The 11,692-nt window shown below is 42.5% G+C and overlaps 1 protein-coding gene across 1 annotated transcript; it reads left to right on the forward strand.

Annotated features, from left to right (window-relative positions):
- The first annotated feature begins 396 nt into the window (after window positions 1-396).
- On the forward strand, window positions 397-10,433 carry angptl2b (angiopoietin like 2b). Its single transcript, XM_006803119.3, has 5 exons — window positions 397-879; window positions 5,251-6,155; window positions 7,841-8,034; window positions 9,009-9,279; window positions 9,381-10,433. Exons 2-5 carry the CDS (start codon window positions 5,267-5,269, stop codon window positions 9,578-9,580), a joined length of 1,554 nt encoding a protein of 517 aa, XP_006803182.2. The 5' UTR covers window positions 397-879; window positions 5,251-5,266; the 3' UTR covers window positions 9,581-10,433.
- Window positions 10,434-11,692: the final 1,259 nt, after the last annotated feature.

Below are 11,692 nucleotides of genomic sequence, written 5' to 3' on the forward strand. Positions count from 1 at the left end.
ACCAGGAGAACCGTGCAATCCAAGACAGAAATAGTGGTGGTGGTAGTGGTGGTGGTGAACCAGTAGCCAGGGGGCAGGGGTTGGAAATCTGAGTAGAGTGTGTGTGAGTGTGTAGCTTGTGTTGTGCGTGATTGTGAATCTCTTCTGTGCCATGGGGGGAGGGGTAGAAGACAGAAGGCTTTTGCTTTAAAAAAAGAATGTGTTCATTTTAAGGGTGTGTTTGGAGGGTGGGGGTGCGGGGCTCTGACTACTGAAACTACTACAGGATTTTTCATCATTTAAAAGCACAGAGGAGAGAGAGAGGAAGAGAGAGAGAGAGAGAAAGAGAGAGAGAGAGAGAGAGAGAGGTGCAGTGGAGAGAGACAGCCTCTTAGAGCTGTGAGGCAGAAGTGATGGATTCAGCCCACAGGAAAGTGACAGTCCTCTCCTAACGGGCCGCGGGCAGCACACAACCTGCCTCAGACTCTCACTGTTGATCAGGAAACTACCTCTGCCACCTGGCTGACGTTACCAGCTGTCGCTTTTTTCTCTTCACAACTTTTTTTTTTTTTTTTTTTTTTTTGTTAAAGTGGATCTGGGAGCAATCTCCTTAATGTTTGAAGATTAGTTTCAACTTGACGTTCTGTTTGGCTACTGACAGTTGCTTTTTTCTTTTTTAAACAATTACAACAATAGGCTTTGAAACGCCACCTTTTCACCGGTGGAGTGGACTAAGGTGAGAAAAGGCTGAGTAACTATAGACAGCCAGAGCGCAGAGAGGACTACGCGGGGGTGCAGGTTTCACCCTTGGGATGACGTTCAACCATAAGAAACTTCAGACAAGTCTGGCAGGAGGGCAAAGGAACTGAAGGAGCCTCACCAGTATTGTGCAATTATCTCGTAAGCATGATGTAACCTTGTCATGAATCTGCAGTTACCTTATGATCTGGTTTATTTCAACAGGGTGTTGCATTCATTCAAAAGTGACTTTACTCGTTTTTAGTATCTTGAGATAGCGAGTTGTGAGTAGACTCGGTCTCAATAACTAGTTCTAGTAGTGTGGTTAAGCTCACTTTGTTACAGCAGGCTGAAGTCAGACTTCTGTACTTGGTTTAATGATTTCTGCCTAATCCTGAATTCAGCAGTCATCATGCAGCATCCGTCATCTGACTCACTGCTTGTAGCCAAAAGGTAATTATGCTTTATGGTGACTAACTGGACTGATGCTGACTGTGACAGATTTGGCCAAGGGGAGGTTAATTCAGCACAGGGGGATGCTGGTGAGTGAGCCTCTATAGTGAAGTGCCTCTTTATTGCTCATTAGGAAAAAAAAACTCTGTGTTTTCAAAACACAGGGCTCTTAAAGTTTAAAATGAAGGGACATGCCCTGTACGTGTTATATGTATGAAGAGCTCTTTATGATGGTGCCGGACACAAGACTTCTTTTTATTATCTATAAATAACTGCTCATTTATAAAGAGGGGGGAGAAAAAAAGGGACAACTTTACTATGTTAAGCACACTGCAGCTTCAGGATGTTCCCCTCGACTCAAGAGGACAGGGAAGCAGGCGGTTGAATCTAGTCTTTGTTTCTGTTGCCAGGGTGGTGTTTGGATAAGGGGGCTTTGAGGTAGAATGCTGGAACTTATCGAAACAATTCCCAAGACCCCCTGCCTCCCCGTCTGAAATCACAAGAGAGAGAAAAAAAAGAGCATCGAGTGGAACAAAACCTACATTAAAAAAAAACAACTTTATCTCCGCTTTTCAGTAGACAGTGGAAATTACAAAAATAAATGGCAAGCTGGTAACTGGGGTTAATCATGCCTCAAATGACATGTTACACGCTCATAAGGATTACATGCTTGAGGAAAGAATGAGGTTCGCCTCAAGGTAAAGCAATAGTGCAGATTACCATGAGCAGATTGAATTTGACTCTGATCCAACACTTATTGGGTGTCATGCAGGAGACTCTGCCAGTTCTCAGCAGCGATGGCGCTAATTTGAACATGCAGCACAAAGCCACGCGGCAAAGTGTCCGCTTCTTTTTTGGCAACTGGCAAATGAGATGCTGTGTAGCCGTGCTGTGATCTCCTGTTGAGGGTGATGATGATGGTGTGATTGTGATGCATTCACACAGAAAGTAGGACAATGAATGAAGTGGGTCAGCAGCTATGGTGCATCTTACAGGTAGATGACGAGGGGCAGGGGGTGGGGGCGTAGCAGTGGTCCTCCATCTACGGGGTCCGGCGCTCTCGGTTCCGCCACCGCCACTGACTCTCGGTGTGAGTATGGCGGCTCGCTCTAATGAGGTGACGAAGAATGTTTGGAATGCCATGCTCAGTCTGAAATGAGAGGGGCTGGGGTGAGAGGCATGGACCAGCCGGAGCAAGGCAGCCCACCTTCTAATTAATATGTGCTGAGCATGACCATGGCGCTGGTCAGAGACACAGTGACCTCGCCCCCTTCACCCACCCATCACACTTAATTTAACACGGAGTAAAATCCAGAAAGAGGAGTCGTGTAAACACAGACTTACCACCTGAAAACAGTGAAACCAAAACATGTTGGTGTGAAGCAGACTCGAAAAAATTACCTAAGAGGAGCTGCCAATCATACTGCAACAAGAAGGCTCACTCATTTCATTCGATCACATGTCTTCAGGCCTAGAGCAGAGTATGTATGGATATGGCACTTTTAAGGACCACTCAATCATTGCAGCGTTTGGTGGTCAGTAGCAGTTTGTTTAGGTGGACTGATCTTAGGACTATAAAGTCCATGGGGGTTTTAACAGGAAATAAGGAGGTAAAGGCTTTTCCGCTGATCCCCCTGGCAGACTATGGATAAGGTAATAACATGCTGCCTCTGCTGGGGCAGATGAGACTGGCTATTGTCCCCGGGATACTGAAAGCCAGCAAGTGTTGTTATTAGAAAACACATTAACAGGGGGAAAAACATTCATAGACATGCACAGACTGCATCACACTTGCGAACACACGTTTCACCGCAAGCTGCAAACATTTTCCCCTCAGCTTTGAAGTGTAGAGAAGCCTAGAGCAGGAGATTCCAGGCTAACTGCGTCCAAAGTGGGAGTCCTCCACAGCAGGGGCAAATCACACGGCATTTCTCTGAGACAGAGCTCATGTTCCGGGGGGGAGAAACCGCAGGAGCCGTGGACAAATACAGTCATCAGCACATTGCAGGACAGGCCCTGAGCTGCTCTATTATCATGCCGCGGGCTTACTTGTAAGCTATTATTAGTCACTTCTTCAGGGTTTGATCTGTAAGACTTTAAGACTATATTTGTCAGACCTGATTAGAAGAATCTCTTTGCATAGTGTGAAAAATATTTTGACACTACAATTTTCGGCGTCAATCAGCGATTGCTTTGTCAGATGGATTAGCTTTTCTGAAAGACAGAAGAGTTTTGTGCTTTATCTAAAGAAGAAACTGTGCACTTATTTTTTTAAATTTTTTTTTTGCATAGGTGACGAGTGCTTTAAAGTATTGTATTACCAAAGTACTTCTGAGACCTTATGCTCTTTTGTACTGTAATTTTTTTAAAAAAATGTTCTGGCTGAGTAAACGATGACATCAAAAACGCAGGTTACATAAGACTACCATGAACTGTGCAGAAGATAATTTCTATTACTTTTTTTTCCCCCAGGAAGAAAGTGTTTACACATTTGATTCTAGACAGATAAAGCCAGAAGAGTCAAATGTGCCAAGGGTCATGATCTTGGACAGTGCTGCATTTCTCTTCTCCATGTCTCCAATCTAATGCGCTGGCTACACGCCTGGATTAACAAGACAAAAACATTTCTGCTCTCTTCCCAATTTTGTGTTCATCGTTATATGGTAGATGGTCTTTTACACAAAGATAAGCAATAACAAATGGAAGTCCTAAAGGCTGGCAATCATTACACAGCCAATTTAGGTTTCTCTGTAATGCTTTATGATTAGGCCGGCCCACTTTGACTCCGAGGAGGTGTTAAACAGGACCCCACTGTAATCCAATATGCAGCAGCTTTCAATTATGCTGCTCAAGGAGTTACAGGCCTTGTTATTCTCATGCAGGAGTTACATTTACCTTGACAACCAGTAGCACATTCCTCCAGATCTTCAAAAACTCTGAAAACTTATTTTACTAATAATATAAATGCATTCTAGGGGAATAGCTCATATTTTAATTCTCCTGAACCCTTGAGGAAATGCTTAATTACACACAGGAAATATGATTTTAAAGAGATTCTAAACTGAACTTTATCTCAGATTCAATCAAGCAAAGATGAGGATAATATTAGCTGCCTTTATTCATTCATATTCATGCTGAATGCTAAAGTAAGCTTTCAGTTTCGCAGTCAAAGCAGAAACAGACGCGTTTAAAGTCTGCAAATTAAGATGAATTTCCTTCATGACTTATGATTAATCGTCTGAATGCAACCAATTTCCCAGTTTTGGTAGGAGCTATATATACACAGAACTGATGCAACATGCGCAATACTTTAAACAGAGCTTTGAATAGCATCATCTGGTGGTGTCTCAAATTTTCCATGAGTTAAGATGTCCAGGCCTGCAGAGTGGAACAGATGCATGTTGGAGTGCGTAAGGGACAAGCGGTGGCAGTCGCTCAAATGGAGCCGACGCCAGAACGACAAACAAAGTTGAGCGCACGATCCTACCTGCGACTTAATTAACCAAAGTGATCAGCACATCACTGTTCAGGGCAATGAGGTGTATTAGTAACTATCAAACCACGTGTGCATGTATTGCTTTTGAAGCTCGGACTTCAATTAAAAAAAAACAGACTCAGCACATTTCGTAAATGACACTTAAAGCCAGAGGCAAAGCAACAGTGTCTGCTCACACCAGCAGTGATATGAACAGCAAAGACACCGAGACACTCAGATTTATGGATTACGCATGAATATAATGCATCTGTGACACTCAGCAGGGCAAGTGAGCCATTTTCTTTCAGTTGACTGTAGCTTTGCCAACTTCTGCCCAGCCTACACTGACATGTGTATGCATGCTGCTTCTGTACCTGTTTGTTTCTTGTGGTTAATGAAGACAAAACCAGTGTATCTTGATGAGCAAGCTTTTTCTGGTAATAGACCTATGTTAACATCAAGATTCTCTTGATATTGCATCAAAATAAGGTTTTGGTTTAAATGTAGAAGTAACAGATCGAGCATAGCTGTGTCTTCTGCTTAACAGTTGATAGTTTCCCCCTAAACATCTCCATGTTTTCCATTTTCTTACTTGCATTCTTTAGAGTTGGACACTAACTCATGGAGCCCCCTTCAGTGGTCCTGCTAGGGCTCCTTCTAGTTTATGGACTAGCCTGTGGAGTCCAGCAGACGTTGGGGAGTCGCTCAGACAGCAGCCGTGGCAGGGGCAGTACCCAAGAATTTGAGAGCAGCGAGGAGGGTCTGGAAAGAGATTTTATCTACGCAGGAAGGAGCAAACGTGCTCCAGCTGACCAGCAGCAGGACAAATGTTCCTACACTTTCATTGTACCTCAACAAAAAGTGACTGGAGCCATCTGTGTCAACTCCAAGGAGCCAGAGGCCATGCTGGAGAACCGGGTCAACAAACAAGAGTTAGAGCTGCTTAATGTGGAACTACAGAAGCAGAAGAGGCAGATCGAGACCCTGCAGCAGTTGGTCGAGGTGGATGGGGGCATCGTCAACGAGGTCAAGCTTCTGAGGAAAGAGAGTCGAAACATGAACTCCAGGGTCACTCAGCTGTACATGCAGCTGCTCCATGAGATCATCAGGAAGAGAGACAATGCGCTAGAACTGGCACAGATGGAGAACAAGATCCTCAACCAAACCTCTGAGATGCAACAGCTCACCAGTCGGTACAAAGATCTCGAGCACAAATACCAGCACTTGGCTTCTTTAGCCACCAACCAGTCGGCTCTCATTGCCGTGTTGGAGGAGCAGTGCCGGAGTCGACCTCCTCCTCGCCATGTTCCCGTGCCCCAGCCCCAGCCGCGGCCTCAGCCTCCACCACAACCCTCACCCCCTATTAACAAGCCCTACCAGCCGCCTGTAATCCCACGCATCAATAACCCAATCAGCAACGAAATCCAGAGTGACCAAAAGTCTCTTCCACCAGTTCTTCCAACAATGCCCACTGGTACACACAGTCCATCTACCACTGACAAGCCCTCTGGTGAGTCTAACAGTCCAACAGAAAACATTTGTATTTGATGCACTGGTACCAAAACAAACCAGCTGCCATGACAAAAAGCATTCGCAAACAAAGACCGTGTTTGTGAGTGAACCTCTTAATCATTAACACCCATTCTTCGTAGTCATAGCAAATTTAAATTTGTCCCACACATTCCTAGAGGAGAGAGCTGGCCGTGAGAACAGAAACGCTGTTGTCTTCTGCCTTTTCAGATGCATATCATCAAATTGCCACGATTTAACCCGCATAAAAACACAAGCATGGCCAACTGTGTGCGCCTAAATGGATACCTGGCCCTAAGCCCATTGTCCTTTTGAACATGTGCGTGCAGATTTAAGAATTGATGCGAAGGGCATTTGATGGGATCAGTTGCAGTGAATAGTACACTGCCACTCCTTTTTATTAAAAGACTTTCGTTTTGGTGGAAAAACAGCAGACTATTCCCAGCATTTCCAGTGGGAGCGTTTTCCGTTGACATTTCGTGCCACTGCATGCCACTTTTCACCAGGCTGCATGTGAACAGTAGCCTTTGTATGGATTTTTGAAAGGAGGCAAGTAATTTCCTGCCCACGGTCATGCAACTAACACCCCAAAAAGTTATTCAAAACCGTAACAGAAAGCTACACACCACGAAGAAGTAAAGAGAGGAAGACAGGGATTTGAACGGCAAACAGAAAACATGAGGATGAAGTCTAACAAAAAAGGGAGGGTGTAACTACAAACAGAAAGAGATACCCTGAGTCAATGATGTCATTTGTTCCAGCTGAACCAGGCAAGACTCAGTCATATGTTCCACCGAAGAAGCAGACTTTATCAGGCAGAACAGAGCAAGGGCAGGGCAGGGCAACTTTCTGGCTTGTATCGGCCCAACACAGACATTCCTGAGAGTAAATGGGTGGCTAAGAGTGGACTATGAAGCAGATATCATCCACAGTGATTTCTTGAAACCAGAAACATGTGTATAACAACACATTCTTTGCTTCTTTCTTTCATATGCTTGCTTTTTTTCCTCGTGTAAAACACTGATGGACCTCATCCTCCACCTCCAATGCTCCGTGCGGCCCATAATTGTCTTTCTTTTTGCATTTAAAAACTGTAACACGGGCCAGTTAGCAAACCACTCAAGCATGCAATCTTGAGAACTTAAATACATTTTAACATTTTTGCAGATGAGTGTTTTTACCATATTTGCTATGCTTGGAAGAAATACAGGCACATGTTCAAATTAGGGTAGATACAGCTGCTGAAAAATAATGCAGTTTTGATGCTGCTCAGGCTGTACTGTGCAGTTTCTTTCCCCTCTGCAATAACATTAACATCTTGGTAATATAAACACACACGAAACTCTAACGTGTTATACATGACTGAAACGTTTTTGCTATTGTTTCATCATTCAGTAGTCAGGATTCCCTTTGCCCTCATGCCAGTGTTTCTTTTGGCTGCGCAATCAGCAGCCATTTCCCTTGTGATAGTAGAAGCCAAAGTCAATTCTACTGTTAAAATGAGCGCCTGTGCAGAAAACTGGGATTCCCTGTGGTAAAGTACAGTAACTCTTTGTGTCACTCTGAGTTTTTCTCTTTTTCTGACTCTCAACCTTTGAGCAAAGACTTGCAACTGAGTGTATTTTACATGCCGTGTACACATTATGCTTTAATCTTTCTGTCTAGGCCCGTTTAGAGACTGTCTGCAGGCTCTAGAAGACGGACACGCAACCAGCGGCATGTACCTGGTGAAGCCAGAGAATGCCAACCGACTTATGCAAGTGTGGTGTGACCAGAGGCACGACCCAGGCGGCTGGACTGTGATTCAGAGGAGGGTGGACGGCTCTGTCAACTTTTTCAGGAACTGGGAGACATACAAGGTGCGGCAACTTCACACCAGATCAAGGACTTTTATGGTCTGGAGGGAAGCTGGTTACTTATGTAGGGTGTTTTGACACTAACCAGATGTCAGTGACCAATGAATAGGTGACTGTTAAGCTTTCCACGTGTCTAATATAGGCTGATTGCCCCTGCATACGTCACAGCCTAATACCTCATTAATTTCAGCAATGAGGTATTTGTCACAGTGGTCTTCTGAGACAAATTCACACATACAAAACTATTGGATTGCATTTGGAAGTCATGTTAGTGTGTTGTATTATCATTACTGACATTCTGGAAAAATACTTTTTGAATATTACACCAGAACTACCAGATACATGGCTATAGAGGGCTGTGGAGAACATTACCACTTACCCAGGGGAACTAATTACCTCTATCTCTTGAATGGGAAACCTCTTACAGTGGAAGACGGAGTTCATAGGTAAACATTTATAGGCTGTGACTCCTGATTAAATCTTAGCTCCGAGGAACAAAAGAAAGTTTTGCAAAAAAACCTCTAAACCACACAAGATCTCAAGTTGCCTTTGTGCACTCATCAAAAGAAGTGTTTCCACAATTTGAAACACCACAAACCAACTTATAATATGACCAGAGCCAGAAAATAGTGGCGAGCCAGGATCAAGTATGTTGGCTTTCACACTAAATGCACTGTATCCTGCTGCATTCTCAATAACAACATAACAGTGGAAATCTGGAAAACCGACTGAAGCTATAAATTCGACTCAAAGGGTCCATTTATGATAATGTTCCTTGACGATAAACAACCACAAAAAAAAGAAAAAAGAAAAGAAAAGAGAGATAAAATTCATAATTATCTGCAGAGCAGGAGCAACAACCCTGACTCATCCCCCCGGCCGTCCAATCTAACCATTCAAAGCTTTTCAAACAACATTCAGAAGGAATTTACTAATTGTACTGATAATGTTTTTTTTCTTATCACTGCACTTCACAGCAAGGTTTTGGCAATATTGACGGCGAGTACTGGCTGGGTCTAGAAAACATCTACTGGCTGACTAACCAGGGAAACTACAAACTGCTGGTCACGCTGGAGGACTGGTCTGGCAGAAAGGTGTTTGCGGAGTATGCCAGCTTCAGGGTGGAGTCTGAAGCTGATTTCTACAAGCTGAGGGTGGGCCGCTACCATGGAAATGCTGGAGACTCGCTGACCTGGCACAACGGCAAACAGTTCACAACACTGGACAGAGACCACGATGTGTATACAGGTAAAAATCTGGCTGACGTTCCAGCAGATTAGCTCCAATAATTTCTCCATGTTTATGAGCATAGCTTGACTGTTTCTCACTTATTTTTCCACGTTTTTAAGGAAATTGTGCCCATTACCAGAAGGGAGGCTGGTGGTACAACTCTTGTGCCCATTCTAATCTGAATGGAGTTTGGTACAGAGGAGGACACTACCGCAGCCGCTACCAAGATGGAGTCTACTGGGCAGAGTTCAGGGGAGGAGCTTACTCATTAAAGAAAGTAGTCATGATGATCCGTCCAAACCCCAACACCTTCCACTGAGCATCCAAGGAACATATACTATACTGTATGCCGCCCTAAACAAACTATTTACAGGCCATTATTCTTCTTCTTTTTTTGGAGGGGGAGGGGGGGGGGACCTAGAATCAGGTCAAGGTAAATTGAGATAAAAGTGCAATATCAAACATTAGGGCAATACTCATCTCCATGACAACTTTACACATTTGCTCCCTGCTTTTTCTGAGGTGTGTACATTCTCAGTGTAAAATATGAGACAAATGAAGGCGTGCTCATTGCTCAGAAGTTATTATAGAGACAGGAACCTTAGGTGACCCTTTAGGATGAGAGGGAGTAGCTTTAAGTTAGGGACCCTACAATATATAGAGTTGACACAGGAAATGTATCCAGTGATTTTTTTTTTTAAATTTCATTCATTTTTCAAAAGTGCAATTTGTAGGATCAGTTAGATTTATTAACTTGTAATAGAGCCTTGATTTTTTTGGCCAGTTTTTTTTTTTCTTTTCCAATTTGAAAAACTGCACAGTTCATGTACCCGGCGACATCTCCTCTTTTCCTCTTCTCTCTCTGTCTCTGTCTTGTTTTTTTTTTTTAAACCTTAAACTGTTAGCGAGTACAAAAACCAGATTGACAGTATTTTATGGAACCTTTTTTTTAAGATCAACGTTTTTTTATATTCATTTTGAAATCTTGAATAGCTTGAGCAGGTATCATAAAATTTGCTTGTATAAATCAAGCACTGTATTTACTGTATAAATCTCGTGGTTTGTTGATGTCAGCAGATCCAACAAATTGCGTTTGTACATAAGAAATTTGTAAAATAATGTATTAAAAATTGTCATGACACTTGTAATTGCAATAAAATATGTACAGCTTGTGCACGTTTTTGTTATTTGTGCCTCGTGGGTCAGTAACGTCAGCGAGTAGGCACTGAGTAGTCATAATGTACGGTCAACAAGACAAGTTTTTTTCCTTTTTAATGCAACTTTCTATGATTAAGACACTTCTAAAAGCTTAACCATCACATAGTGTATAATCATCAGATGTTCCTTATTATACCGAAGCATTAAGAATGTGGCTTATAAGATATAACCTAATAATCTGAGTAATAGTCATTAGAATAACTGTGTAAAATACTTTGTGTTTTTACTGCGGATAAATGTTCATCTACGTAAAAGGTTTCTAATCAAATTACCCCAATAACTGACTTATAAGTGGAGTATTGCTCTTTTAAACTTCTTCTGAGTCCTGTGCTCACCGTGCCAGTATTTTATGTTCATCATAATTGCTACCTTGCAGCATTCAGTGCTTTTCACAAATTCGCTTTTATGATGTCTTTTACTGCAATAACCACATTCTGTTTTGCTTTAATTTGCTCTAAAACAACTCAGCAGCTTACATAACATCATTAAAAAGCTTAAAAACAAGATGCTTCAAACACTGTCGAGAAAGAATTTGCATAGGACAAAGAGTTAGCGTACCAAATATGACTAATGCAATGTGACAGCCTCGTAAAATTAATGCATCCAGCAGCCCCTTTACTCTGACAGCAGAAACCACCTTTAGCTCGCTATGTGTCAATGAGATTTCCAAAGACAGCTGGAAAACAAAGCAAAAACGACTCAACACTGACATGAAGCAAACTCCATTAATGTCATATTTGAGATCAAATTGTAGCTGAAAGGGTCTGGACAGAACGGAGAGCATTTCAAATCTATTTAAATGAAATTTCTCTGACTGACAGCTTCAAAGATCATCGAAGATTGTCTATTGAGACCGATTATTACTGAGTAAATCTTTGCCACTTGCGGTTTAAATTGCCTCACTCCAAAATTTACCATGTTAGCATTTTGGGCTGCCAAAGTAAAGATATATGAATATGTGACAGCAGCCAAGACACTTGTTCAACATTAAACTGACAAACGCTGGCTGCTATATCTGGCTTATAAGTCAAAAGTTAAAAAGCTTTCTTCGTCATAACAAAGAGGCTGTGGATGGGACAAAGGAAGGCATTCATCCCAGTGACTGAAACGCTTATAAGCTATGTACTTAGTAAAGACGGATGGGACAGTAAATTTTACTCTGTACCAAGTCCTCCAGTCTTCCCAGTTAGATTAACACAATTTTTTTTAGAGC

Source organism: Neolamprologus brichardi, chromosome 12 (genome assembly GCF_056152115.1).
Source record: "Neolamprologus brichardi isolate AB-2024 chromosome 12, ASM5615211v1, whole genome shotgun sequence".
Lineage (NCBI taxonomy): Eukaryota > Metazoa > Chordata > Actinopteri > Cichliformes > Cichlidae > Neolamprologus > Neolamprologus brichardi.

Coding starts and splice junctions, on each gene's coding strand:
- angptl2b (XM_006803119.3), top strand. CDS start 5,267: ATGGAGCCCCCTTCAGTGGTCCTGCTAGGGCTCCTTCTAGTTTATGGA. Junction 6,156..7,840: donor TACCACTGACAAGCCCTCTG/GTGAGTCTAACA, acceptor CTTTCTGTCTAG/GCCCGTTTAGAGACTGTCTG. Junction 9,280..9,380: donor AGACCACGATGTGTATACAG/GTAAAAATCTGG, acceptor CACGTTTTTAAG/GAAATTGTGCCCATTACCAG.